The following is a 26,367-nucleotide window of genomic DNA, read 5'->3' on the forward strand; positions in this document are numbered from 1 at the left end:
AGTATACATTGATCTTTTTAATAGTTGTGTATTTTGTATCAGATAGATAAATAGGTATAGACATGCATGAGTCTGAGTGTGTAAACCAGAATTTAATATTTATTCAGCCAGATCCCTGTTGATGAACACTCAAATTGTTTTCAGGTTTTATTCCTGTTACAAACAGTGCTGCAGTGTGTGTGTTCATATTATGGACCTTATATTCTGTCAGATAAGTTTCCAGAAGTAAAATTATTGATGAGGGCTTGTATATTTTTTAATTTTAATAACTTATACCATATTACTTTGGTATATCATAATTTTTTACTCCACCAAACATGAATATAAAACTACTTTCCCAAATTTTTGTCAGCCCAAAATGATATCATCTTTTTAATTTTTGTCAATTTGAAGGGCAGATAAAAGGTATCTCATTTTAATTTGTGTTTCCTTGTCTAATAGTGTATTGATTTATGTATTTTCATTTCCTCTTCTGGAAATTACTTTTTCCTTCTGTTGCTCACTTTTTTTCCTATTGAGTTGTTTATCTTTTCTCACACATTTGTAGGAGCACCTTGTCTTAGGATATGAATCCTCTGTGTGTTCTGTGTGTTGCAAACGTTTTCTGTCAATCTACCGTTTGTCTTTGCTCCTTGTTGCTGATGTCTTTTTCCATACAGAGATTTTTGAACTTTTATGTAGTTGAATCTGTCAGATTTTTCCTTTATGGTACCTGGGTTTACAGTCTTGCTTAAGAAGGTCTCCTACCCCTAAGTGAACATGAATATTTTCCCATATATTACTTATTCTGCTTTTGTTGTTTTATTTTTCCATTTTCAATTCTTCTATTAAAATTTGCACTCAGAAACTATGATTATTGGGTCCACAAAGGTTTTATGGTGCCTTTTATGGTGCCTTAATTTAATACCTTTCATTATGTTTTTATTACAGTCCTCCTTTTTTCATTGGTTCTGACCTCAATAAGAGTCAAATCCTCTACTTGTTCAACTTTGTTTTGCTCCCTCACTACCATTGGAGGATTGTGATTTTTTTTTTTTTTTTTTTTTGCGGTACGTGGGCCTCTCCCGTTGCGGAGCACAGGCTCCAGACGCGCAGGCTCAGCGGCCCAGCTGCTCCGCGGGATGTGGGATCTTCCCAGACCGGGGCACGAACCCGTGTCCCCTGCATCGGCAGGCAGACTCTCAACCACTGCGCCACTAGGGAAGCCCGTGATTTCTTTTTTAATTTACCTGCTCATGGGCGAGGTCTCCCTAACCCCCATCGGAGTTAAGCTGTGAGAGCTATCTGGCACTGGAAAACCTACAGAAAGGGGAAGACGCAGTAAGAGTATTGATTATAATGGCAGGTGGAAACCTTGCCACAAACCACATTTTCTCCCCTGGAGTTGGGTGGGGTAGGTATGGCAGGTCTTTCTGTTCTTAGGCCTCTCAAGGTACAAACAGGGGAGAGGGAACAGTCCTCTCCTAAACAATTCACCTTTCCAGTGCAGTCTTCCAGGTCTGAGGTTTAAGCTCCCCTCTCCCCAGAATCTCCTTCTCTGAGCACTTTGAGATACTGAAAGTCGTTCAAGGATCCCCAGTCCTACCTACATAGACCTTTAGATTGAGATTCATATAGTCTCTACGAAATGGTTTGGGTATGTGCTGCGGCTAGGCACTTTGGGGGAATTCATACTAATAAAGGGGTTGAAGTGTCTGGAACTGTTTGAGTGAGTGTTGGGTATAGTTGGAAAGCTAAACAGTATAACTTACATAAAGTTAGGGGATTTTTATATTCATTACTTCATATGCTTCTCCCTAAAAGCAGTTTCACCTTTTTTTCTTTATAAGTACAAGAAAGGTTTGATTTTATTTTAATACTTAAAATTGTCCAATCTATATCCTTTTGGGGCAGATCGGAAGAGAACTCTAATTTAGCACTGAACTCGGCCAAGGAGAAGTTCCAGGGCAACAACCTATATTCCAAAGCCAACTAGCTTTACCTTCTTGCCTTAACCAGTTAACATTGCTTCACAAACCTCATTTAGGTCCTTCATCAAGTAAAGCTCCCGTCATCCTGTGACATCAATAGGGCATGTATTCCTGCTTTAAGTTTTTCTATGTAGGAAACTGAGGCTCACAGATCACATAACAACTACGCTGATAGAGCTGGGGCCTAACTTAAATTCAGTTGACTTGAAAACTGTCATTTTGTTGAAAATAGTTATTCACATTCACTCATCTACTTATTAAAAAATACTTATTGGGTACATACTATTTGCCAGGATCTATTCTTGGTGCCATTTTAAATACTCTATAGTGTTTTACAGTCAAAGCCCTTTCACTGGCATTATCTTAAATACTATTTTCTATCACTCACATCTTCCCTTCCCTAGGGTACATAATTATAAGTGAACCTAATCATATGGGTGAAAGGGAAACTTTCTATTGTAAATATGGGCAAACTGAGGCATACCTATGTTAGGCATCTATCTATTAAGAGCTGAGAGTAACGTAGAATTATTCTGCTTGTAAATGAGGTCTCTTCTGTTTCTCTCCACCAGACCATATGGCCTTCACTGTTTTATTTATTCATTATGTCTCAGAACACCTGTGAGCATAGTTAATAACATTTTGACATTTGGTGAATTTTATTCCATGGAGAATAAATGTTCAGCTAATTCAGGAAAATTCATAGGCCAGAATTCAATACTTAATGATAAAAATAGATTGAATTAAACAAAGTTTCTTTCTTGGAAGCTCCCTAAATTCTTTTGATTCCTTGCAGGTAATGAAAACTGCATAGAGGTACTTTTGGAGCAAAAATGTTTTCGGAAATTTACTGGTAATCCCTTCACTCCACTGCACTGTGCAATGTAAGTAGAAATGCTGGAAGTTAATGGTGTTGCTTGAATTCTTTAAACTACATGTAGAGAAATTGCCTTTCAGGGAAGGAGAAAGGTTTTAGATTATAGATAAGACCAATATATTCCATTTCACTGCTAAAGGCAAATAAGTCTGATAGCAAAGTGCAGTCCATAACGTTAATGATTTTCTAGGAAATTTTTGTGGAGTGCCATGGTTCCAAGGTGGCTCACAGACCATCTAGGGAAACTGCAGGAAGGGGTGGACTGAGGAACACAGCACACACCTCCTGAAGAGTTCTTCAGATATACCTCACATCTGTCTGACAAATTCTAAAAATAAGTTGGGGTTAACAACATATGCCTGTGGATGATTAGAAAGATATTCTGTACGAGTAAGACTTTTCATATATGGTAATTCTTCATAATGTTGAAATTCTTTTTTGATAAATGTAATTTTTGCTCCAGTCTCATAGTGTGAACCATTATTTAGAGAATACAGTGACATTGAGACAGACTTCCATGGTAAGCTTGGGGGGAACATGGTCACCTGGGCCTGTGTTCATCTGGGGGTCCATGTTCACCTGGGCAGTGATGGACAGCCTGGGGGCCCAAGACTTGGGAGTGCTTTGTCTTTGCCTCATCTCTGTGCTTCACATGAAGCTGGGTCATTTGATTGGAAAGACATTAGAGGTATAAAGTGGATCAAAAAAGAAGAGATAAGAGATTATGAGTAGGAGTGATTTTAAATCTGAAGAAACATGTCTTCTTCACTTTGGTGTATCTCCAAAACACCTAACATGATGCCTTGTGTAAGTGGCGTGCAGTAAACTCCTTCCTGGAAGTAGGGGGTTCTGAAGAAATGCTAACGGTTACAGAGTGTGTGCCTTTAGAACTGTTAAAATGACTAAAGAAGACTATTGAAGCAAACTTGATTTTACAGTTCATGAAGCAGGCAGTCTCCACTCTCAAGAGTTCAGAGAGCTGCAAAGTGGGGCAGGAGACAGGAAGCTTGTACAGGATGAAAAATAGGGAACAAGGAAGAGCAGGAATAAAACTAGCTGATTGGCTGGGGTTACGTATCTGGCTTTATTTGAGGTATCATAGGAATAGGGCAATCACCCATATAACTTGGTGCTCATGGACTGGCTACCTAGATGGTCTGACCTCTAGGCAGATGGAACATTTACAAGAACATGAAAACTAAAAGTTAAGTTTCCTTTTGCGGACGTGGTTTCTCAGGATCAGCAGCACCTGGCCTACTGAGGAAAGGTTAATGCAAGATCATTTTGACAGTTCCCCCTTTTGATCAGCCTCTGGCCAAGCAAGAGGTTTGAGCAAAGATGGTGTTGTAAGTTATTCTCAGTTACCATTGCCTCTTTGCATTTCAGTATATATTTCACAGGAAATGATATCAGATTCATCATTCCAGTTGGAGAAAGACCATTTGTTGACTGATTGATGGCTGCGTACACTCACCTAAAACCTTGAGAGAACACAACAGACCAGAGAGATAATTATTATTAATAATAGTAAAAGTATTCCTAAGGTTTGCAGGGCAATCTTAAGCCAGGGTCCCCATGAACCAAACCAGCTAGAATCAAATACGTCAAGAAATGATCCCAAAGAGGGACCTACTTCTTTAAGCCAGTTGGTCTATTTTTATATTCCTTGCGACTCTGTCTCCATTTCCCCAGAATTGTTTATTCAGTGAGTTCGTTCCAGAGAAACTGAGGCATTAACAATCAGAGGGAAGTTTCTGTAGGCAAAACCACAGGATCACCAGCATTGTAGCAAATCCAACAGGTTGGAGGTTAGATTACCCCCCTTTGCAATGGCCTGACATATGTGAACAATGATATATCTTTCCAGGCCAAGGTCAAGGCAAAGGTGGATAAAAAAATTGTAAAGACCTCCATGGTGTAAGAATAAGGAAAAGGATGGCCAGAGAGGGGAAGAGGAATGGAAAGAAACATTCTTGATCCAGCATCTTGGGAGGAAGCAGTTTACTTCGGTGTTAGCTCCTTCTGGTCAATTTGATTTTGAGATCTCTGGCATTTGCCGAGGACTAGGTGTCAGGTGGAGCCTTCTTCAGTTTTGAAATATGCACTCAAAGTTCAACACTTTGTAATTTGGCAGCAGCGTCAGGGGTCAGGAGTACTTGGTAGGGTCTTTTCCATGAATCTCTTTTGCAAAAGCATCAGAGTAAAACAATTAACTGTCTACAAATGACAAAAGACTTAAAAATGCCTGTGGTTAAAGATCTGATGAGAGTTCATTATAATGGAATTAACAAGAAAATTTGGTTATTTCTGTGACACACAACATTTAACTGGAATAACTGGATAACTGGAATTATGACTGATAACATTATACCAGGACATACCAGATTTTTAGGAATTTTATACAATTTCTGGAACACATATAGATAACATAGACCCCTACAAATATAACCTAAGAAAGTTAAACATCACTTCTTATTTGACAATGCCTCCTATGTAATTTAACATGTCAACTAAGCATAATTAGTTTAACATTTCTCTTTTGATAAAGAAAGAGAACAAATCTTTTGAGATATTCTAGGAGCCTTGTGGAAAAATCCCAAAGTTAGTTTAAGATTTTATTTAGAATTTGATGTTAGGAAGTTTATCAGAATATCAAAAGCTTTTAAAATGTTTGATCAAATAGGATCATAGGTCACTGTGAAACAATACTTAATTATCCATTTAACCAAAGTGACAGCTAAAGACTTCAAAGGCAAATATAGAACATTACATAGCAGTTAAAAACAAAAACAAACACAAACCTTAGTTCTGTTAATATTGAGAAGACTGGTTTTTCTTAAGTAAGACCGGGTAAAGTCAGTGTGAAGCACAGTAAATTATTTTGGTGAAACACAAAATCTTTGCTTTTCAGGCAGATTATTTAAAAGGTAAAGAAAAACCTTTGTTTATAATTTCTTATTAAGAGCACACCAATAATCTTTAAAAAAAAAACTTTGTCTTTTTAACAGAGAGAAAACCAAATTCTAATTTTGCTTTACTGTACTTTTGATATTAAACCTCATTTTTTATGGTAGTGTACATATGGACATATGTACACTACCAAACGTAAAATAGCTAGCTAGTGGGAAGCAACCGCATAGCACAGGGAGATCAGCTCGGTGCTTTGTGAACGCCTGGAGGGGTGGGATAGGGAGGGTGGGAGGGAGACGCAAGAGGGAAGAGATATGGGGACATATGTATGCGTATAACTGATTCACTTTGTTATAAAGCAGAAACTAACACACCATTGTAAAGCAATTATACTCCAATAAAAAAGTTTTTTAAAAAAAGAGGATCATAAAGATTAAAAAAAACAAAACAAAAAGGCCTCATTTTTTAAAAACTTAAGTCTATTCCAATCTTAGCCAACTCAACCACATGTAAATTTCCTTTTCCAAGATTCCTTTCCACAAATCTTCTACAACTTTCTTACATCCAGTCAGATTTTGTCCTATTTTTCCAATTCTGGAATAACCAGTCATTTTACTTTAAGACAAAGTTACTTTCTCTTTTCCCTTACCAAAACAAAATAAAATGAACAAACGATAACAAAAATGTCCTTCATACATTTTCTTATCCAAAAAATATATTCTGCTTTCCTACCTACTTTTCATATACAGTTGTTTTCTTTCACCCTTATTTCTAATTAGTTTTAATTGACTAAAATTATTAACCCTTAGAATCCTTAATTTTAAATCTTAAAACTAAGAAATAAGCAATTGTGGTCTGTGTTACACTAGTACTCTGTGGATTGGCAAATTTATGAATACACTTCATAATTTTTAAAGTATATTCTTCCTTATAGTAAATTTTTCATCATGGCACAAAACATGTTTACTAATAGAACCAAATATCTTAGGTCTTCTGTAAAAGGAAGCCAAAAGTGGATAAACTTATGTTGAGTAAGTTTCAGTATTTTATCTTATTTGGAAATAATCTAGATATTCAATGAATATCCATTATTTAATTTATCTCAGTGTAGCTTTAAGGTTTCAACTTACCAAAAGCATTTTGGAAACTATTTAAAGTAGACATACCATAAAACATACTTGTTGAAAAGTTCATTTATAAACTTTTATCTTACTTACATCTATTTAATTTACAGTTCTTAACAATTATGTTTAGATTACTCATGAAAATTTCGTGAGACATTAAACAACTAACCATCATCTTAGGTTATTTTTCTTGCTGACAAATTCTGTAACAGAGATAACATGGGCTTACTTGACTTTTAGTAAACCTAGGTAGAATAAAAGTTGTATGTCTGCCTTATATTTAATTCTGATAAGTCTAAAGACATGCCTGTTTTAATTAAACCAAGGATTTGCATAAAACCTTCTAGGACAATCTTTTTTCCAGTTTCCCTGTTGATTGCAAATGAGACACCAATCTCTGGTGTTTTGATGACCGTGCAATGGTGTTTTAGGTTTTTGCCCTTGGAATTGTTGCAGCTATAAGGCCAGTAACTTTGAGAAGACTTTTGCTTATGGTCTTGTAGCCTCTTCAGAATGGAAAGGCAATTCAGGTAGAGGATCAGTAGACCCTGAGTACTCAGGTAAAGGAGGGCAGAGGGGTGTAGTAGGGTCACATTTGTCTTATAGTCTTTTGTTTTAGGTACCTCTGCATCTTTAATTTTTCATTAGCCTTTTGTAATAAATCTTTCAGTAAGGCTATTTTGGAATCTTGAAGCCTTCTGGGGGCTCCTGCATACCAATTAAAATAAGTATTCCATTCTGTTTGTTGATTTGGGAATCCTTGCTTTCAAGTGCACTTCTTAAATGAATCGTCTTGTCTAACTGGAACATGTAGCGTCTAGGACCACAGTTCTTAGACAAAATAAGCAGGTGTGCTGGAAGGTAGAGCACTCAGTGTTTTGAAACTTGAGGATTCTATTTCTTCAGCTAAGCCTGAGTTTCTTGGAGCCAAATTTATACCTAAGAGATGTGCTGCTGGGTTGGGGATTTTGTGGTGTTTTACAACGTACTTCATAGCATAGAAATTTTCTTGAGGTTTTTGGGTGACCTAGTGTCAATCTAAACCATTCCATGACCAGCTTAACCCAGCACAGGAGAATTAGATTTAGGTGCAAGCCCTCTAGCAGCTTTTCAGTGCTTGATCCGTGCCCACCAATTTTGAGGCTTTGGCTTCTGAGATTCTCATTAACGATAGATCTATTGCTCTTTTCACAAGAAGATTCCTTTATCGTGGCAGATGCTCTAATGGCTTTCAGTGGTCTGACTTGTGCCCACTGAGATGTTGATGTGCCATTGGTCAAGACAGTCTGAATCCCTTATCTTATTTCCCCATGTCCCCCAGTGGTTTATGCTATGGAAGCTCTCTGGGAACTTTAATAAACCCTTTCTTTTAATAATTTTTGGGGAAAGTTTGTTTGGATTGGAAAGCTGCACGCAAGTGAGCAGAGCTCAAGTCTAAGAGTGACTTACCCATGGCCCTCGGTAATGACAGGAGGAACAATGAACTCAGAGGGTTCAGCAGGCACCTTGCCTGTGTGTCTTGCTTGCAGTCAGCTTTGAATCTCATTCCCATCGGCAAAACTGTTAAAATGATTAAAGAAGACAATTTAGGTGATACAAAGTTTATTTAATAGTTCCTCAGGCAGGCAGTTCTGAGAATTCTTGAGAGTAGAGATGACCTACTTCATAACGTGTTAGAGAAAGTTTATTTGTATGACCTAAATTGTCTTCTTTAATCATAAATTAAACACAGACCGCAGATATTTGCATCAGTTTTTTTTTAATGCGTCAGATTATTAAACATATAGTGCATAGGAAGATGGAGTAGGAGGGGATATATAATTTTTTAGAGAGCAAGATTTTAAAATTTGAAATCTATTTTCGTTTTAGAATAAATGATCATGAGAATTGTGCATCATTGCTACTTGGGGCCATAGATTCCAGTATTGTCAATTGTAGAGATGACAAAGGCAGGTAAGTGATCCTAGGATGGCATGGCTCTTGTCTTGATGAATCTTAGTCTGCTTTGTGGTTGCAGAGTGGCCAAACATCTATGTTTGTTTAATTGAAAAAGTAATATAAAAGCATGGTTTTAAAAATTAAGTATAATAAACAATATATAATTTAAAGAAATTACCCTCTTAGCCCAGAAACCCCAGCCTCTTCCACTGAGAAATCCACTTTAAACTGTTCTTTCTAAATTTTTATATTCTCCCAAATATTTTCTAGACATAGCTACAATATATATGCTTCTGTTCTTTTTATGCAAATGAGAACATTCTGTAGAAATGCTCTGCTTTCAGCATATCTTGGAGATCTTTCCATACCAGAACATATGTATTTACCATGTTCTTTTCAAAGCTGCATATCATTCCATTGACTGGATATGTTATAATTTAATCAGCCTGTTCTGCTTTGAAGAATATTTGGTTGTTTCAAAACTTTGGTATTTTAAAGAGTGGTGCAGTGAACAGTCTAGTACATTTGTCTGTTCACATGACCAAGTGTATCTGGGAGATAAAGTCCTAGAAGTGGAATTTTTTGGTTCAAAGGTCGTAGTGTTTAATTTTGATAAATCATGCCGAATTGTCCTCCCAAAGGAATCAGCTATTCACGTTAAATGATGTAGGCTTTTTTAAAAATAGCCAATTGTCTACACAATTAAGGCTTAATTTTGGAAGTATGTTTATCAAAGATGAGAGAGAAATCACTGGAACTCAAGATTAAAGAGTCCGTAAAGATGCTAATTGTATTATCAGGGCCGCTTCCTATACCCCCCAAATCTGGTGGTGCTGTTCACATCGGTGACACTTCACTGTCCACCCCGAATGGCCTTTGGGGGAACCTGATCACCATTTCTGTAAGCTGATAAGTTTTAAATCCCTAAGACGATACTATGCACATGTTTCTCAGGCATATATAGAAAGAGAGTGTGTTTACAGGAAGTTAAAATCATACTTGTTTTAAATCGTTAGGACACCACTTCATGCAGCAGCATTTGCTGATCACGTGGAGTGCTTGCAGCTTCTTCTGAGACACAACGCTCAAGTGAACGCAACAGACAATTCAGGGAAAACAGCACTGATGATGGCTGCTGAGAACGGGCAGGCCAGCGCTGTGGGTACGTGCTTGACTTGTGGACTTCGAGTTTATGCCTATCCAAAACCAAAGGCATGGAAAATCGAGCAATTGGTCATCCTCTTGGTTTATACATGTGAAAAAAGACCGACGTTTTGTTTAGGCCACCTGATCTACCTGCTAGTCATCTTCAGTCCCCTGTTAACTTGGTTATTGATGGATTTTGTCAAACCGAGCCAACCTTTCCACAGTGAAATCTCTCAACATTTAGAAACCAAATAGAACAGGATCATTTTATCTGGAAATAACAAAATTGTAAAGGGAATTAAAATTAATGCCTGTGGACCTTGGATTTGAATAGAATAGCTATGGCAGTAAATTGCTCCTTTTTTCTTCAATAATATTAAATATGATTATGTGAGCTGTACAAATTTAAATGTGTTATTGTTTTGGTAGTAACTTCTCCAAAATGCATGTAATTAACGTGTAGTCTGAGTAACTTTCTTTTGGCTTTTTCTGCAGATATTTTGGTGAACAGTGCCCAGGCTGACCTGGCTGTAAAGGATAAGGACTTGAACACACCCTTACATTTGGCTAGTAGTAAAGTATGTAAATGAATTTGAAACACTGTTATTTAGAAGAATAATAATAATGATAATAACAATAATACCTAAATCTATCTATCTCAGAAGCGTGTATCGTGGCTCTTAATTAAGATGTCTGTTGTCACTCTCAGTGGAACTGAAAGGGGGAAGCAAAGGGCAGACGCACACAAGGGTTGAAGGGCTATGCCTTTCATGGCATTTGCCACTTGAAGTCTTGCCACAGTCTGGCTTGATGCTGCCACTGTATTTGTCTTCATGGTTGTGTCACCACATTTTGCTTTTAAACACAGGTTAGGAGCTCAGTTATCAGTTCCACATGCTTTCATTTGGTTCCACTTGAACACATTGTAATAACACAGCCAAAAAATACCCTCCTATCAGGCAAATAAATGTGCTCGTGCATGCTTCTATTCTCCCCTTTTTTCTGGTGCATAGTTCAATGCAAAGAATGTGCTTGTTTTTTTTAATAGCATCGTGTTCACATGTAGCTCAAGGTTCCTGCTTCTGTAAAAGAGAAATGTATGATTTTATGAGAGTGGGATCATACTGTTTGACAACCTGCTTTTGTTACTGAATCATATATTATGAATATCTTTCTTTTAGACATCATATATTATAGTGTTTTAGAAGATGTGTGGTATTCTGCCTTAGGGCTGTGCCGTCCTTTATTCAACCCATCCCCTATTGTTAAACATTTACTTGTTTTCAAATACATGCTGCTATAAATGATGCTAAGTGTAGATAATAATAATCTAAATAAATTCCTATTTATGAAATTAGTGAGTCTAAGGCTATGAACATTTTGAAGACCAAATTGCCCCATAATAAGGTTACAACCATTTACCCTCCTCCAGCAGTACATCAGAATGAAAACTCCATGGACACTTCTAAAATTATCTTTAAGTGTCTCTCTTATAAGGCATTATAATACGATGCCAGTTATCACCAGTGATGGTGGTTTGTTTCAATATAGTTGTAGTATTAAAGGTGTTATCTATACCCAGTGGTACCAGAAGTCTCAGCTATTCCTTTCATTGGTTGCATTTTCTCATTTCATGCTCTGAGAAGCCTTTGGAAACCACAGAGTGTGCTCAGGTTCATGAAATTCATTTCAAGGTTTGTGTTTTTGTGATTATAAGTACAGTGCTTCCCAGACTTTATTGTGCAAATGAATTGCCTGAGGATCTGGTTAAAATACAAATACTAATTTAGGAGGGCTGGATGGGAGCCTGAGATTCAGCATTTCTAACTCCCAGGTGAAGCTGATGTTGCTGGTCTGTGGGCCACATTTCGAGTATCAAGGGTTTAAGAAGTGGCGACCCCTTAACAGGGCACTAGGCCTGAAGTTGTGAAAGTGTCTCTGATTCATCAGTTGATTTTTAAAAAGTTATCAACCATCATTAGTCATAAGATAACAGAGGTATCTTCTGGATGAGGAAGAAAAGAATGACCTTTCCTGAAAAAGATTCTCTTCATAATATAAGGCAGCCAGTGATGATGAATGATACAGGTAACAGATACAATGGGAATTCCAGTGATGGGATCACTGACGTGGTATTTGAAGGCTTGAGGAAGGATATGGGACTTGACTTGTGTTTAAAAAGCATTGTTGAAGAATTTAAAGGACACTCCTAATTCTACTCTCTGTTTACCAGCTGACCTAGCTGAGCTAGCTTCTGCTTCAGCTCTCTGGACATTAATTATAAAAGTTATCTTAGAAATAACAATATTTTAGATCAGATTTATATTCATCAAGTCCTAATAGACCTTATTTAGAATCTTTGAAAATCTAAGGCTGTTTAACCATTTGCTTTCAGAAGAAAAAAGAATTACTCAGAAAATAGCCTATTTTGTTATTAGACGGGGCATACATTTTAACTTTAAAGCATAATGAAGTGATTCTTCCAGAACTTTTCTGTATCTCTGTCCCATGTTTTCTTATCTTTTTTTTTTCATTAGGGTCATGAAAAATGTGCCTTGTTAATACTTGACAAGATACAAGACGAGAGCCTTATTAATGCAAAAAACAATGCACTGCAGACGTAAGTGTGGCTACTAAAGTTTGACCAAGTCCCACATTCATAGTCATTTATTCAACAAACAATAAGAATTTGCTGTATGCCAGGCTAGAGCTGGGAGCACAGTGGTGAAAGGCACAGACCTGTCTTCTCCTTTGTGAAGTTTAAGGTCACATAAACTACAAATGGAAAACAAGTTTTATAAATCAGGTTCCCAGAATACATTTGAAGCATTTCTAAGCTATTTTCTTAATTATATTTTAATATAATTCAGTGTAATCCTTACCGTGAAAGACCCGAAAGCTGCTTCATTTTCCATTTTGGGAAATTACCTATGCATTCGTTTTAGGGGCAAAGGAATATTAGGATTTTTTTTCATTAAGATTCTTAAGCAGCATAGCAGAATATATTGGGTATAATATTATTCTTTAAGGTATTCTAAATTCAATAAAACATCATTTAGTGCCTTTAGTAATAACAAGGAGGTTTAAGATTATGTAATATGGGTGATCGTGATACCAGTCATACCGATGAACTGTGTGAAACAGTGATTCAAATGCTGACCTAGAAAGCAAGGGGTAAAGAACCTTCTAGAAAACACACCAGAGCTTGAGTTCTTCTTCTGGCTTCTTGTGTCCTGTCACTAGGGTTGTTTGAGGTGTAGAGTATTTGTAATATCTGCAGAGAAATTTGGGCCAACGTGGAAGAACAGCTGGATCATTAGCCCCTGGAAAGGATGTGGTGAACAAATATCTTTTTTTGAAAAAGTAAAAATATTCATGTGCTATTTATAGATTCTCAAGTCTTTTCTTTTAGCCACTCAGACTACCCAAAATGCCACATTCTCACTCAAATATATATCATAGTTGATGCTCGCTGTTATCTTTTTTAGACCCCTCCACGTTGCTGCACGCAATGGCTTGAAGGTAGTCGTTGAGGAGCTGTTAGCCAAAGGGGCTTGCGTACTTGCTGTAGATGAAAATGGTAAGTGGAAAAAGTAAGCCATTACTGCAGGTACCTCGCACCTGCGGTGAAGCCAGAGGAAAATGAGAAAACCAGGAGCTAGATAAAAAGGCAGTGAGAACTCTCTTCCCCTTGGAAGTTCCCTGTGTGTGAGCAGTCAAACAAGGATAATTTGTCCTGTCTGTTGTTGTAAGACATATAGTCTCCCTGCAGCCCCCCAGTGCCTTCCATGTGCATGTAATGTCAGCAGCTGGTCTCAAACTCCTCAGCGTGGTGGTTAAAATATGTTAGACACACTCAAAAACTTTCAACTTGGCATTCAAACCCAATTCTAACTGCATATGCTGAAGAGTCAGGGATCATACATGTCATGAGTGCATGCTCAAGGGCTCGAATTAAAACAAAATCTTTGTATTTCAGTTCATTCTGAGATCAAACCTCTTATTATTATTCTTTTAAGAACAGATCAGAACTCATATTTCCGGTATGGATATTTGGGGAACATGAGTAAAATTTTTAAATTAACATTTAGGCTTGAAAGGCTTCTTCTGATCTATAGCACGTTCCGTTTCTAAATGAGCTAACTCTTAACAGAAGCTTTCTACTCTGCTTCCTGAAAACTTTTGAAAGCTAATGAATACTAGAATTGTATTAAACTGCCATGCCTTTGAACCTTGGGGAGCAAAAGAGGAACTTCTGGTTATTTATGAATTACGTAATTTTTTGAATGTGGCATTAATTGTAGCATTTAATTAAAGTATTTTAAAATGTATTAACGTAACTCAATTAACTGCTTATTACAGGTATTGGAATTAGCAGCTCATGCCTATTTCTCAGAAGTAAGCAGCCATATGACATCATTAGCTAACTCCTATTAGTTTTGGTTTTGCAGCCCCATTTATCCTAGCATGTACCCCGCTCTGTCCCCAACCTGACTCATGTAGGAGGTGCAGAAAGTTCTCTATTACTCCATCTCCTTGGTCCTCCTGCCTCACCCTCCCTCACCTTCTTATCACGACTATATATATACATATATATATATATATATATATATATATATATATATATACACATACACACCTTGGGGTTGGCATGTAGAGGCCCACAGTTTTTCTGCAAAATGACTAAAGAGACCAGAATAAACTAGTGTAAGTCTGCTGTATCTGAAGCTTGTCCAGCCCACAGCAACCTTAGGAACAAGAGCCCCAGGCCTGTAGAACTGCAGCTTGTGTCCGAGCCTAGCTACATCCCAAAGGTCTAGGAACATTTGGGACAATTTTGTACAGCACTACAATCTTAATTCCTTTACTCATCACGGACCTTTGTGGAATGGAATGTTAAGATATCTGTCCATTCTTGTTTGTTTTCATACCAGGGAAAGGAATCATCTGTTAAGCGGGGGAGAGGAGCAGAAATCAGGTCAAATGCTGGTAACACAGCAAAAAATTAAGTTTTATTGAGCCAGTGCCTCTGAATAAATGAGCGAGTGGTTAGTAGGAAGTTTAGCCAGCACAAGGGGCTGGAACCCCTTTCCAGCCAGTAGAATAAAGGGTGAATAAGAGTAGATGGAGTCAGAAGACTTTATCTACCTCCCCATGGCACCTGCTTCGTGAGTTGAGATAGTTTTCTTTTCTGGACTGGACCCATCAAGTCCAAATGGCAGAGAATGACAACTCTGTGGCAAATAGCAATTTCCACACATCTGTTACATTTAGGACTCGGGACTTTGGCTGGTGGTGCTGATATTACTTAAAATGCTGTTTAAGTTTGTTTCTTTTAAATGATAGTACATTTCATCACATACAGCAAGTGCTTTCCTGTGTCTGATCTACTCAAATGATTCCATTTCTCCAGAACCAGTTACCTGTGCATACTTTATAGAAAGTATATATGAAGTGACAGAAGGGTGTTACTGACTCTTACAGACATCTGATTCTTGACATCCTTTCTAATCTGACACACGATTACCTACAGTGGAAAGTCATTGTTCTCAGAATGAGAGTGCTCTGGCCCCAGCCCGAAGCGCATGGTGTGTGCGTGTGCTCTCAGGTGGAAACATCTTTCTGATTGTCCTGTGGCTGTTTCTTGTGGAATTGTGTCCCACCCCCGTCCCCTCGTGTTTCTGTTCACTAGACGAAGACTGAAATTCTGCCTAACTTCCGATAATATAATGCTTTGTTGTTGTCATGTAAGCAGGAAAAAAACCCGAAACCTTCCATCAAATGTCTCCCACTCCCAGTCCCCTCCAGCCTCACCCTAAGCATGACTTGTGGGAAATAACTCCTTTGCCTGGCATGATTTCTAACTTGACATACATCTCTGCGTGTGAGGTCGTTCGAGATGTACTGTGGGATGCTCACACCACCTCTGGATTGCCTGGACTAACCACTGCCTTGTCTGCATTTACGCCCAGGTCATACCCCGGCCCTGGCTTGCGCTCCTAACAAAGATGTGGCTGACTGCCTGGCCCTCATTCTGGCTACCATGATGACTTTTTCTCCTTCCAGTACCATGACGGCTGTCAACTTCGTTTGTTTTAAAAAAGACAGTTTGAGCAGGACGACCCTCTCCAACCTGGGTAGCATGGTTAGCCTGTGCAGTAACAACGTAGGCTCGGAGGATGGGTACAATGAAAATGATTCTGATTCGGAAACGTTTTGACTTTGGACCGTAGAAGCTTTTCCTTGATCACCCATGTTGGAGGAAGGGAAAGAAGCTTGAATTCCAGGTTTATGTTGTGTTCAAGTATTATTATGGGCCCGAGCTTCCAGAAGCCAGTAGAGAAGGAATTAATTAAACCGAGGGAAGGCAGCTAGGCTGTAGGGCAAAGCACTCACACAGATGGGCCTCGATTTTGCTTTGTTTCATATTTTCCTTAGATCTGAGATACTTCTGTGAAAGTCTACCTCTCATTTTAAGTAAGGAATTAAAAAATGCATTTAATTCTTTTTCTTTGTGGATAGTGCAACTGAGAGGGAACTGGTCTCTAAAAGATTTTTTTTCGTGTACTCACTCGGCGGTGAGTTCTCAGAAGTGTATCAATATGACATTCATGTCCCCCAGGAGGGGAGGGAATGGCTGGGTAGGAAATGCCTCAAACCTCTTCTCACTTTGATGTTTACTTCCTTACTAGAAGCCAAAGGTAGAGGTGTTCATCTTCAGAAATAATGCCTTCATCTTCAGAAATAATCTTTTTAAAGGAGTCCAATTATTCATATCCTATCTATAGTAAGCACTTAAATATCCAGAACTTCTTTTTGAGGATTTTTGTTAAAGTTGCCAGATGAAGGGAAAAGTTCACGGAAATTGAACTTGCTTTCTTCATTTAACATAAAGGTAGCACTCAGTGATCCCCATAACAAGCCTGTGACTAATTTTCACCCGAGTGATCGAACCCAAATCTCTCCAGTAACATTTCAGGTGAAAATTATATTGCACCAAAACTTTGAGACATAACGCAAATATAATATGAAACTACCCTTTATTAATTTGTCTGTAAATCAAAATACCAACTTTATGAAAACATAAGAACCATCAGTATTGTTCATCAATAGTAAAATGTTAAATGAGCTTCTCGGTCAAAGTCATGCCCCAGTGAGTGGAAGTGTGACTCCAAAAGGGAACAAAGTGAAAGCACGATGTAGAAATGGGCAATGTGGAAATTAAGGCCAATTAAAGTTGCTTGATGATGAAGTCACCGTAGTGAATACTGTGTCTGCTCCCTCTGCCAAAGCTTCTAGGTCAAATGGACCCCGTTCCACACCTGGAATAGCTGTACAAAAAGAAGAATGAGACTTTTTAGATTATGCACATACACATGCACACGTATATGTATGTATTTATATATATATATGTCTGTAGTTCGTCAACCAGCTATCCACGAGGACCAAAATGCTTCAGTCTAAAATGGAAGATTTAAATTGTTTTCCTTCGAAGTGGAAGTGAGAACTGAAATAGCTTTTCTATGGAGTTAAAATGTAATCTTTTTGCGTAACAGTCTTTGTTGTGTTTTATATTTCTTATGACACAGATTTCTAGTTGATGGCTTAACATTTGTAACTGATAATGTGTTGACTACAAGCTTATTTTTTTGCCAAACTAGAGAAAATGTTCATATACTTTTGATGTAAATGTGTTTGTATTTATTTGAAATGAAACAAATGCCGAGGAAACATCCATTGTTTGTTCTCTGTTTTAATTCCTACTTGTCTTACTTGGAATCATGAAAAAGCCGGAAAATACACAGGACTCTCCCTGGGCTGGCCCTCAGTCCTGGGGCCAAGCCCAGCAGCATTTCCACTCCTAAGGTTTCCAGCCAGCCCTCAGGTTCTTCCACGTCGGTCGGAAAGGGGTAAAACATCAGTGGCTCAGCCCGTGTGTAGCCAGCTCAGAGCTTAAAAGACACTGCAGTCCTGTGATCTTCTGCGAGATGAAAACTGAAGTGTGTACTGGATCATATGCCCAAAAGTGGCCCAAAGAAAGATATAGAAATTATCCTGAATGCGCTGAAAAATCTCACATGATCCCAGCAACCTAATGGGAAACTATGTCAGTGCGTGGGCACATGTACCAAGAAGAGAAATAAAAATCACCAGCTCATGCTATTTTCCACTTGAGGAAGAGACAGGAAAGAAACATGTTGCATTAAGGTAGTGCTCTCCGACATTTTATAATCGATTCCATTTTCACCCTGAAAATTTCTATCTTATAATATATGTGAGATATTTTTAAAACAGTGTTCTATCATGTCTGGATCAAATACAGATACTGTATTATATATTTCATCTAATTGTAAAAGACTTTAATCTTACTCTGTAATATCCTGGATTTAATTAAAAACTCATGCTGGGTTCTTCACAAATGAGAACTTGTTCAGAGGACTTCTAAGAACTGGTATTAATTTCACTGAAAAATTTTGACACCACCATATTGTTTTTTTAATTCTTGGTGTTGTGTTCCCCTCCTCCCTCTGTCCTTTCTGTTTGTTTCGAGAAGATGAGTTTCGAAAAAGTGGATAAATTGCTAATGAGCAGTAATGACCTTATCTTTACCAAAACCCTGAAAATAAGGGAGATCTAACACTGAAGAAGCACGATATACTGCGGAGTCTTTTTCTAGAAGTGAATGGAAATCTTGCTCAGTTGGCATTTAAAGCAGGATATGCGACGCCTGCTTTAATGGTGAAGCAGCATTACCATTTTTCCCCGGAGAGTAGCACAGAGAACAAGAAACATTGCGGCAAAACAGTGGCAGCCACGCGACGTTATCTCCACGGAGCTGCGTTCTGACTTCTCCCCACTCTTTCACTGCTAGAAAGAAGGAAGACAAAGGAACAAAATGAAATCATGGTATGAATTGTTCACTGAATCCATCTCTCGCCCCCGCTCTCTTTCTCTTTCTCCCTCTTCCCCAGACCAATTCTTTTCCTTTAAGAAACGACTTTAAAAACTATGAGTTCTGCTTTTCACATACATCTCTTAGAAATAAAGCTAGATTTTCCACATAGCTTTCTAAGAAAAACAAAAACAGAAAACATTGTGCTTTTACCTTAATGTGTTCTTTTTAGACTGTATTTTAACCACAGCCACGGGGATCATGTTTCATCGCACTTAACCTATTCGCCGGTGTCTGCCTATCCTGGGTAAATATGTTACTATCTCCAAATTGCCTAAAATCGGCTATGATTCCACAGTAAATAGCTCAGGGGATTTCTATTTATCACTACTAAAAGGGCACCATAGTATGTTTTGGTACTTTAGGCAGTAAACAGCTGCTTGGTTTATTATTTTATCATTAAATTAGGACAAGAACATCAAATGGATTTGCTGCACTAGTAATTCTTTGTACTGTTGAGCAACTAGGTGTGCTTATCTGTTGTGTTGGTTGAAGAACTCATCCCTTTTTTTGTCTTGTAATATGAAGTTAGAGTGCCTTTTTATATTTGTATATTCTGAAAATGTTCTGTGAAATGTTTGGTATTTTTTTCATTTGAGTGTTATCAGAGCAATATAATACCAGTGAGTTTTCATTTCCGCCTTTCTTTGAATGTATAAAGTGTCTTTTTCCTCCTTCCCCTTTTACCTGCTTTGAAATGAAAATGAAGATGCAAAGTTTTCTATAGGAATTGTTTGATATTGCAGTGCTAAACTGCTTTCTTTTTACGAAACTGTAAACCATAGGTCAGTGTTATAGGGCAAGAGCATTTTAAGATAGTGACAATCTGAGTGTGTGTATAAAATGTAATTCTAAGCGTTTCTTATGCAGTGATCTAAAAATTCAATGCAAATATCTTTTGTTTGGTAGTTTCGTCTATATATTTTATGCTTTAGCATGTGCAATATATCTTTGTAAAGCACGATGATACAAATCTGGTGCCAGTGTTATATTTTGCATAACATATTTGTAACAGCATAAAATATTGTTGGATGATTTCAGTGGGATTTTTGTCTGTAACGTTTTCTTATGTAAGTTGGAGTTGAATGACTCTGGTAAATGCCATGACTGTAAAAATGAGGAAATGACTTTGAACCAATCTGAATCTTCTCAAGCACAGTTTAATACTTTTTCAACTACTGAATGCTAATAATGTAATGAAGTACTTAACTGTAATATACTATGGAAATGCATTCAGATGGTTATTTTTACAAATAAAAGCGGTACAAATATTGTTGCAATTTGTGTTGTCTTTAATTTTTCCAGTTATGCTACTTTTACCACTTATTCTGCTAACTTAAACCTTTGTCGCCTGCCAAAGCCAAATAACCTTAAATTTTGAAAATAATCAAGATAGAAGTGTATCTCCATATTTTCTATTTCTGTTTATATAATCGCAATTAGAGCAAAAAATTTCAAACAGATATTTTATGTTTATTTTACCTGTTTATGCCTCCAACTTTTTCCATAAAAATTTAAGCTGGCTTGCAACAAAGACATGTGAAACTAGAAATAGAAAAATTAGGACAAGGAAAAAGAATTCAAACAAATATGGGAATCCTGAAATTTAATGCAGTGGCTGTAACTGAACTTGAATTTGGTCTAGACTTCCTTACAGCCAAAGTAAGAGGGAAGTGTGATGAACTCTATAGATCACTATATCAGAAAAGAAGAAGCCTGATAGGTCCTCAAAATTGTGAAATCAACCACGCTTACCTTTGTTGCTGCCACCACTACTCCTCAACTGCTCTGTAGTAACACAAGACCATACTTCTCAGCACTGTCCTTAAAGATATCCATAGAATTACTCCTCCGTCTGTCTCACCATTCAAAATGTCTCCCCTTGGGTAGTAACTCAGGAACAGTCCCTAGAAGCACTAAGGAACAGCTCCCTAATTATGGGGTTTCCAGCTGATGAGAAAGAGATTTGGGGTGGGGGGGTGGCTTCCCCAGTTCCTCAGATCACAGTGTCCTAGAATGTTAGCAGTGCTCACAGTCTAGCCCAATCCCATCACCACCTTTTTCATGAAAACATCCAATCCCAGAGAACTTATATAATTGCTCAAATTTGTGTAATTAGTGATCTGAATACACACTTGTGCCTATAGATGTTCTCTCCTCTATGCTGACCTGCCATACAATGTTTTGTGGGGTTTTTTTTGTTTTCTGCTAGAGATGTTCAGGGAGGTTTTGCACTACCCTCCCTTGCCTACTCCTTATTCAAGTATACAGACCTGAGTGTTTCTCAGTCTTGAAGACTATAAAGCATGAATTAGACTGCAGATGAGTATTTCCTGTAGTTTGGAGCAGACTGGGTGTATTAGTTATCTAATGCTGTTTAACAAATTACCTTAAAACTTAGTGACTTAAAACAACAAGTGCCTATCATGTAACAGTGTCTGTGAGTCAGGAGTCCAGGCATGGTTCAGTTGGGTCTTCTCCCTCAGGGTCCCTCACAGGCTATCATCCCAGTGTTGGCTAGGGAAAGCTCCATTTCTCAGTTCACACATATGGTTATTGGCAGGATTCTTCATGGGTTGTTGGACTGAGGGCTTCAGTCCCTTGATGGCTGCTGGAATTGTATTGTTGGACATCGATGTGGTGCTTTGTCTCCAAACTGCTTGTCAAAGGATTCCTCTCCCTAATGCCATTCAGTAGGTTTAGATCCCCATACATCTGTCCCTCACTTAACACACTTAATGTGTTCCAGAATTAGCTTGCAAGGCCAAAGACATTAAGCTCAAAGGCTCTTAACACAACCTAAAAATATTGTGGGTAAAAGTACTGTATGAGTGGTCTCTTTAGCAGATTTCATACTGAAGGTACATTTGCTGTAAAATATGAAGCAGCAAAGATAATGGCTGTGCCATTCATTCATTTTCAAGCACTCCAGGGGGTGATCGAAAAGGTGTGGACATTAGTGGTTGGCACAGTGACTGGGGAGTGGGAGGGCTTGCTACTAGCATTTGGTGAGCCAGGGATACCAAATGTCCCACCCAGCCCAGTGTACAATCCCCCCACCCCCAATGCCCAAGCATCCCCACCTCACTGCTCATATACTTGCTCTCCTCTTTTTTCTGAATCATTCCTTCATCAGTGTATTACTTGTGAAGCCAGCCATATTCTAAAATCTGTTTTCACAGGGAATTGCATGAAGATGCTCTACTATGCATCCCCTCCTAAAGAGCGCTCCCAAGCTTAAGAAAAAGAACTTCAGAAGGCAATGTCGAGTCCATGTTCCCTGGTTGTGTATTTCTCCAGGTGAGATCACATGCAGGTGAGTGGAGGAAAGTGCTACACAGATTTGAAACAAATACTTAATTCCTTTGTTGTTAAACACAAAAACACAGGCCTGCACAGGTATATTTCTTGTCTTAAGCAAGGGATGATTGCATCCTCTTCACAGTTGGGGTAACCCTGCTCATAAAGACAGAAACATTTGGCCCACAGTCCCATAGCAAGATCTGGCAAGAAACCACTGTTGGCACACGTGGTTCTCTGGGCACTGGTAGACCCAATTTCTAGAATACCATTTTCTACCTTTAAAAGACAATTTAATGAAGTATATTTAATATCTAGAAGAGTTTTATAATTTTCAAAAGTACAAAGTTGAAGCAGTACCTAGAGCACAAAAATCTTACCTGTGTTTATGTTCAGTTAATAAAGCACCCAGCAAAATTGAAAACTTGAATAACTCGTATTCCTTTTAGTTGGGTTCCCTGAGAATTACAAATGTCTAAACTCAAATCTGAATGTGAAGGAAGTGGCCAGCCGTATAGAGATCAAAGGAGGAAACAGGGAGAGGGAACAGCCAGTGCCAACAACCAAAAGCAGAAATGAGCTTGGCATGTTCCAGGAACAGAAATGGGGCCAGTGTGGCTGGAGACTTGTGGGGTAGGGAAGGGTGGTGTGAGATGAGATCACGAGTGGTCTGAGGCCAGATCTTGTAAAAATGTTTTGAGCCAGGAGAAGGAGTTTCTATTTTATTCTTAATGTGCTAAAGATCCACTAGAGAAATCTAAGCAGAAAAAAATGGCTGTGTTCCTATTTCATTTTTAAGAGGCCACTCTGACTGCAATAGGGAGGCAAGAGAGGAACCCTACTGAGTAGTTAGGTGGCTACTGCGCTAGTCTAGAGGAGTAACAACATGGTGGCTTGGATTGGTACAGCAACAAGGGACACAGAGTGTGGCACAGTTTGGGTACTCTTGAAGACAGAGTTGACTGACCTTGCTGATGGTTTTATGTCAAGTAAACAGTCTAGAGTTTGGGAGAGAGGCTGGGGCTGAGGTCAATGAAATTATAGATGAGCAGAGGAGCTTGCCCTGGGAGTAAATGTAGAGAGAGATGAGCCCTGAACTGTGGGCACTCCAACATTCAGACGTCAGGAAGAGAAGGTCTAACAGAGAAGACCAAGAGGGAGTGGCCAGTGAGGCAGGAGGAAAAGCAAGAAACCTAAATGTCCCTGAAACCCGGGAAAGAAAGAATGTATGAAAGGAGTGTCAGTTGCGTCTCCTGTCTCAGTTGCTTCTGGGAGGTCAAGATATGATGCAGCGTGACCATTGGATTTGGCAACATAGAGTTTATTAGTGACTTTTGCAAGAACAGATGCAACAGAGTGGGGGGGGCAACAATCCAAAGAGGATGGTTTAATGAGGGAAAGAAAGGGGAGAAGGTAAAAGGAAGAAGAAAAATAAGGCAGTAGCTGGAGGGATGTGAAGACCAGAGAGAGTATTTGTTTTTTAAGATAGGAGATGCTGTATGTAGTATATCAATGCTAAGGGGAATGTCTGGGAGTGAACAAGAAGAAGGTGTGAGAAGGGATGGGAGGGTAATTTTAGAAGGAACATTTTAGAGCAGCAGAGGAGGATTGCTGAGTAAGGCTTGGCACACTTGAGATTTATGACCATGAATTTTAAGTGGTACCAGTCATCCTGGTGGGTTTTTTCATCAATGTTGGTACAGGTGTAGAGTAAGTAGATAGTGGAACTTAAACAGGGATAGAGCTTTGCCAAATGAGCCCAAGGGGAGTTATGGAACTGCGGTGTTTTCAATAGACATGATTATATAGATCATGGATTCTAAACCAGGTAAGGAGGGAAATGAAGACATGAGGGAGGTGATGGAGAGTGAGAAAGTGGCCCAGTCACTGGACTGAAGGGCTTGGTAAGATGGAAGAATTGTTGAGTTGTAGCACCAGAGTTGGTAAGCAAAACATGGGGTGCTTGAAGTAAAGATTTTAGAAGTGGTACAGTTTTGATGTTGACAAAGTCAAGAACATAATCACAGGAGTGGGTGGTTGAGGAAAATTGAAGGAAAAAGCACTGAAGATAAAGAAGTAAAAAACTGAGGAGGCCAATATAATGAATGGCTTGAAAGCCATTTAAAATAGAATTTGAGCAGAATTGATGAGAAAATTTGGCCACTTCAAAACATCTGTTTTTCAGGTGTTTTACTTTAAGACACACACTCAAAACTGATTTATTATCAGACTGATGTTTGGTTCCAGGATTAGGATGAAGCTTTTGAAGAAGTGAGAATGGTCAAGTGCATTTCTGTTAAAAAATAACAACCAGACTTTGACTCTAATACAATGACAGGTTTTATGTCCATATGGTTTAACCTAAATGTGTTTATGAGGCTCTCCAGAAAACAGGACAGATGGCTAAGAGCTGCAGAGTGAACAAAAGGAGTGTGTGGAGCAGACAGTCTTAGTGACAACAATGAAAAATTGAATACTTCCCAGTGGGCCTTCCACAGAGGACAAAAGACTAAATTCACTGGAATTCTGTATTGCTCTTTAAGTGAAAACTAAATTTGCTTTAAAATACTCACTTATCCTGAAATCTCAATTTTTAACAACAACAAAAACCAGAAAGTTGACTTGGGTTTATCGTTCCCTTTTGATTTTCTTTTTGCAGAAATGATTTCTCCATTTCCAAGTCCATCCCATGATTTTATGTTACTTGCCACGTTTTATGTTCTTCAGGCCTGAGATTTATTCCTTGCTATTTTATGATTACTTAACATCTGTAGAAACTTTGTTAGAGGCCTGTTACCTGATAATTGATGGGTTTTCTACTTAACTTCATTCACAGGGTCCACACAGGGCCCACACATTAGCAATGTAAATTTTGATGAGGCTGCTGGGCCTACTTCATTTTGGCATCAGTGCTAAAAAATCTGATAACGGGCTCAGTGGGCGCCATCTGGGAGCTTGCTTTGTGATGTCACAGCTGACACTAGAAATTAGATTGAGAAAACTAATTAATTTCCCACAACATTTCAGATATTGAAAAAGAAAAGCCTTTCATGATGCTAACAACATTTCCTAGAGATAAGGACGTATTTTCCAGTATATATTAATAATCCATCTTAATTTTCCTTGCTGCTAGCCTCATGACATGAGAATAACTTGGGTAGTACAAAGCAGAGGACATCTGTTAAAATTCATATTTATGTTTATAGGTGTCTATACAGTGTAAATGTATACGATCATGGACAAAGATACAGCAGGATTTAACCCAACAATGTTGAAGGAGGAGGGTATAAGGAAGTAGGGAAATTGTAGTTAATTGGGAAAATGTACTTGATATAATGTTAAATTATGAAAATATAAAATGTAGAATATACATTGTTTTATATTACAAAAATAGGTTAAAACTGAATATGTTTATGAGCAAGAGCTAGAAGGTAACGTAGACAAATTAAAACACTGATTTAATTAAGTGACAGAATTGTGGGCAACTTTTTTTTTCTTATTTTTTGAATTTTATTTTATTTATTTTTTTATACAGCAGGTTCTTATTAGTTATCCATTTATACATATTAGTATATACATGTCAATCCTAATCTCCCAATTCATCCCACTACCACCACCACCCTCCCCCACCACTTTCCCCCCTTGGTGTCCATACGTTTGTTCTCTACATCTGTGTTGCTATTTCTGCCCTGCAAACTGGTTCATCTGTACCATTTTTCTAGGTTTGTGGGCAACTTGTGCTCTGAATTTATGTTGCTTATTGTTTTTGCAGTACAGATTTTAAAACAAAAAGAGACTGGAATGTATAGATAGGAACTTGGAGGTATATTAGTCATTCTAATGAGTGCTGGGTTTATTCTGTTCGTTAGAACCAGCTCCAAACTCCCTAGTTAAAGACGAATGAAGAACACTTGGAGATGCTCCAATAAAAACCACAGATACATTAAGAATTGAAGAATACATCCTTTTAGGAAGAGTAAAAGGAACTGAATTTAAACAGCTTAAAGGGTTCCTCAACTGTAAAATATGGAGATTTGAGTCAGTAACTTCTCATATCCTTCCAGCTCTGACTTTTTAAATTCTTAGACTAGATCCATTAGTCAACAGAGTAACTGCCAACCACCTACAGCATCTGAAGCAGTAGAGTGG

General features: G+C 38.2%; 1 protein-coding gene across 11 annotated transcripts in view; it reads left to right on the forward strand.

Annotated features, from left to right (window-relative positions):
• ANKRD44 (ankyrin repeat domain 44) overlaps positions 1 to 20,189 on the forward strand; it is a 317,233-nt gene extending 297,044 nt beyond the window's left edge. For 4 of the 11 annotated variants that reach the window (XM_060302105.2, XM_070045933.1, XM_060302104.1 and 1 more), the window contains 8 exons: positions 2,767 to 2,854; positions 8,751 to 8,834; positions 9,836 to 9,981; positions 10,461 to 10,543; positions 12,503 to 12,585; positions 13,454 to 13,545; positions 14,328 to 14,363; positions 15,938 to 20,189. In XM_060302105.2, coding sequence (XP_060158088.1) covers positions 2,767 to 2,854; positions 8,751 to 8,834; positions 9,836 to 9,981; positions 10,461 to 10,543; positions 12,503 to 12,585; positions 13,454 to 13,545; positions 14,328 to 14,363; positions 15,938 to 16,185 — 860 coding nt within the window. In that variant the 3' untranslated portion in view covers positions 16,186 to 20,189. Of the gene's footprint in view, positions 1 to 2,766; positions 2,855 to 8,750; positions 8,835 to 9,835; positions 9,982 to 10,460; positions 10,544 to 12,502; positions 12,586 to 13,453; positions 13,546 to 14,327 lie in introns of all 11 variants that reach the window. The other 7 variants (XM_070045932.1, XM_070045934.1, XM_070045930.1 and 4 more) reach the window with 3 other exon arrangements.
• The last annotated feature ends 6,178 nt before the right edge of the window (positions 20,190 to 26,367 follow it).

Source organism: Globicephala melas, chromosome 7 (assembly GCF_963455315.2).
Source record: "Globicephala melas chromosome 7, mGloMel1.2, whole genome shotgun sequence".
NCBI lineage: Eukaryota > Metazoa > Chordata > Mammalia > Artiodactyla > Delphinidae > Globicephala > Globicephala melas.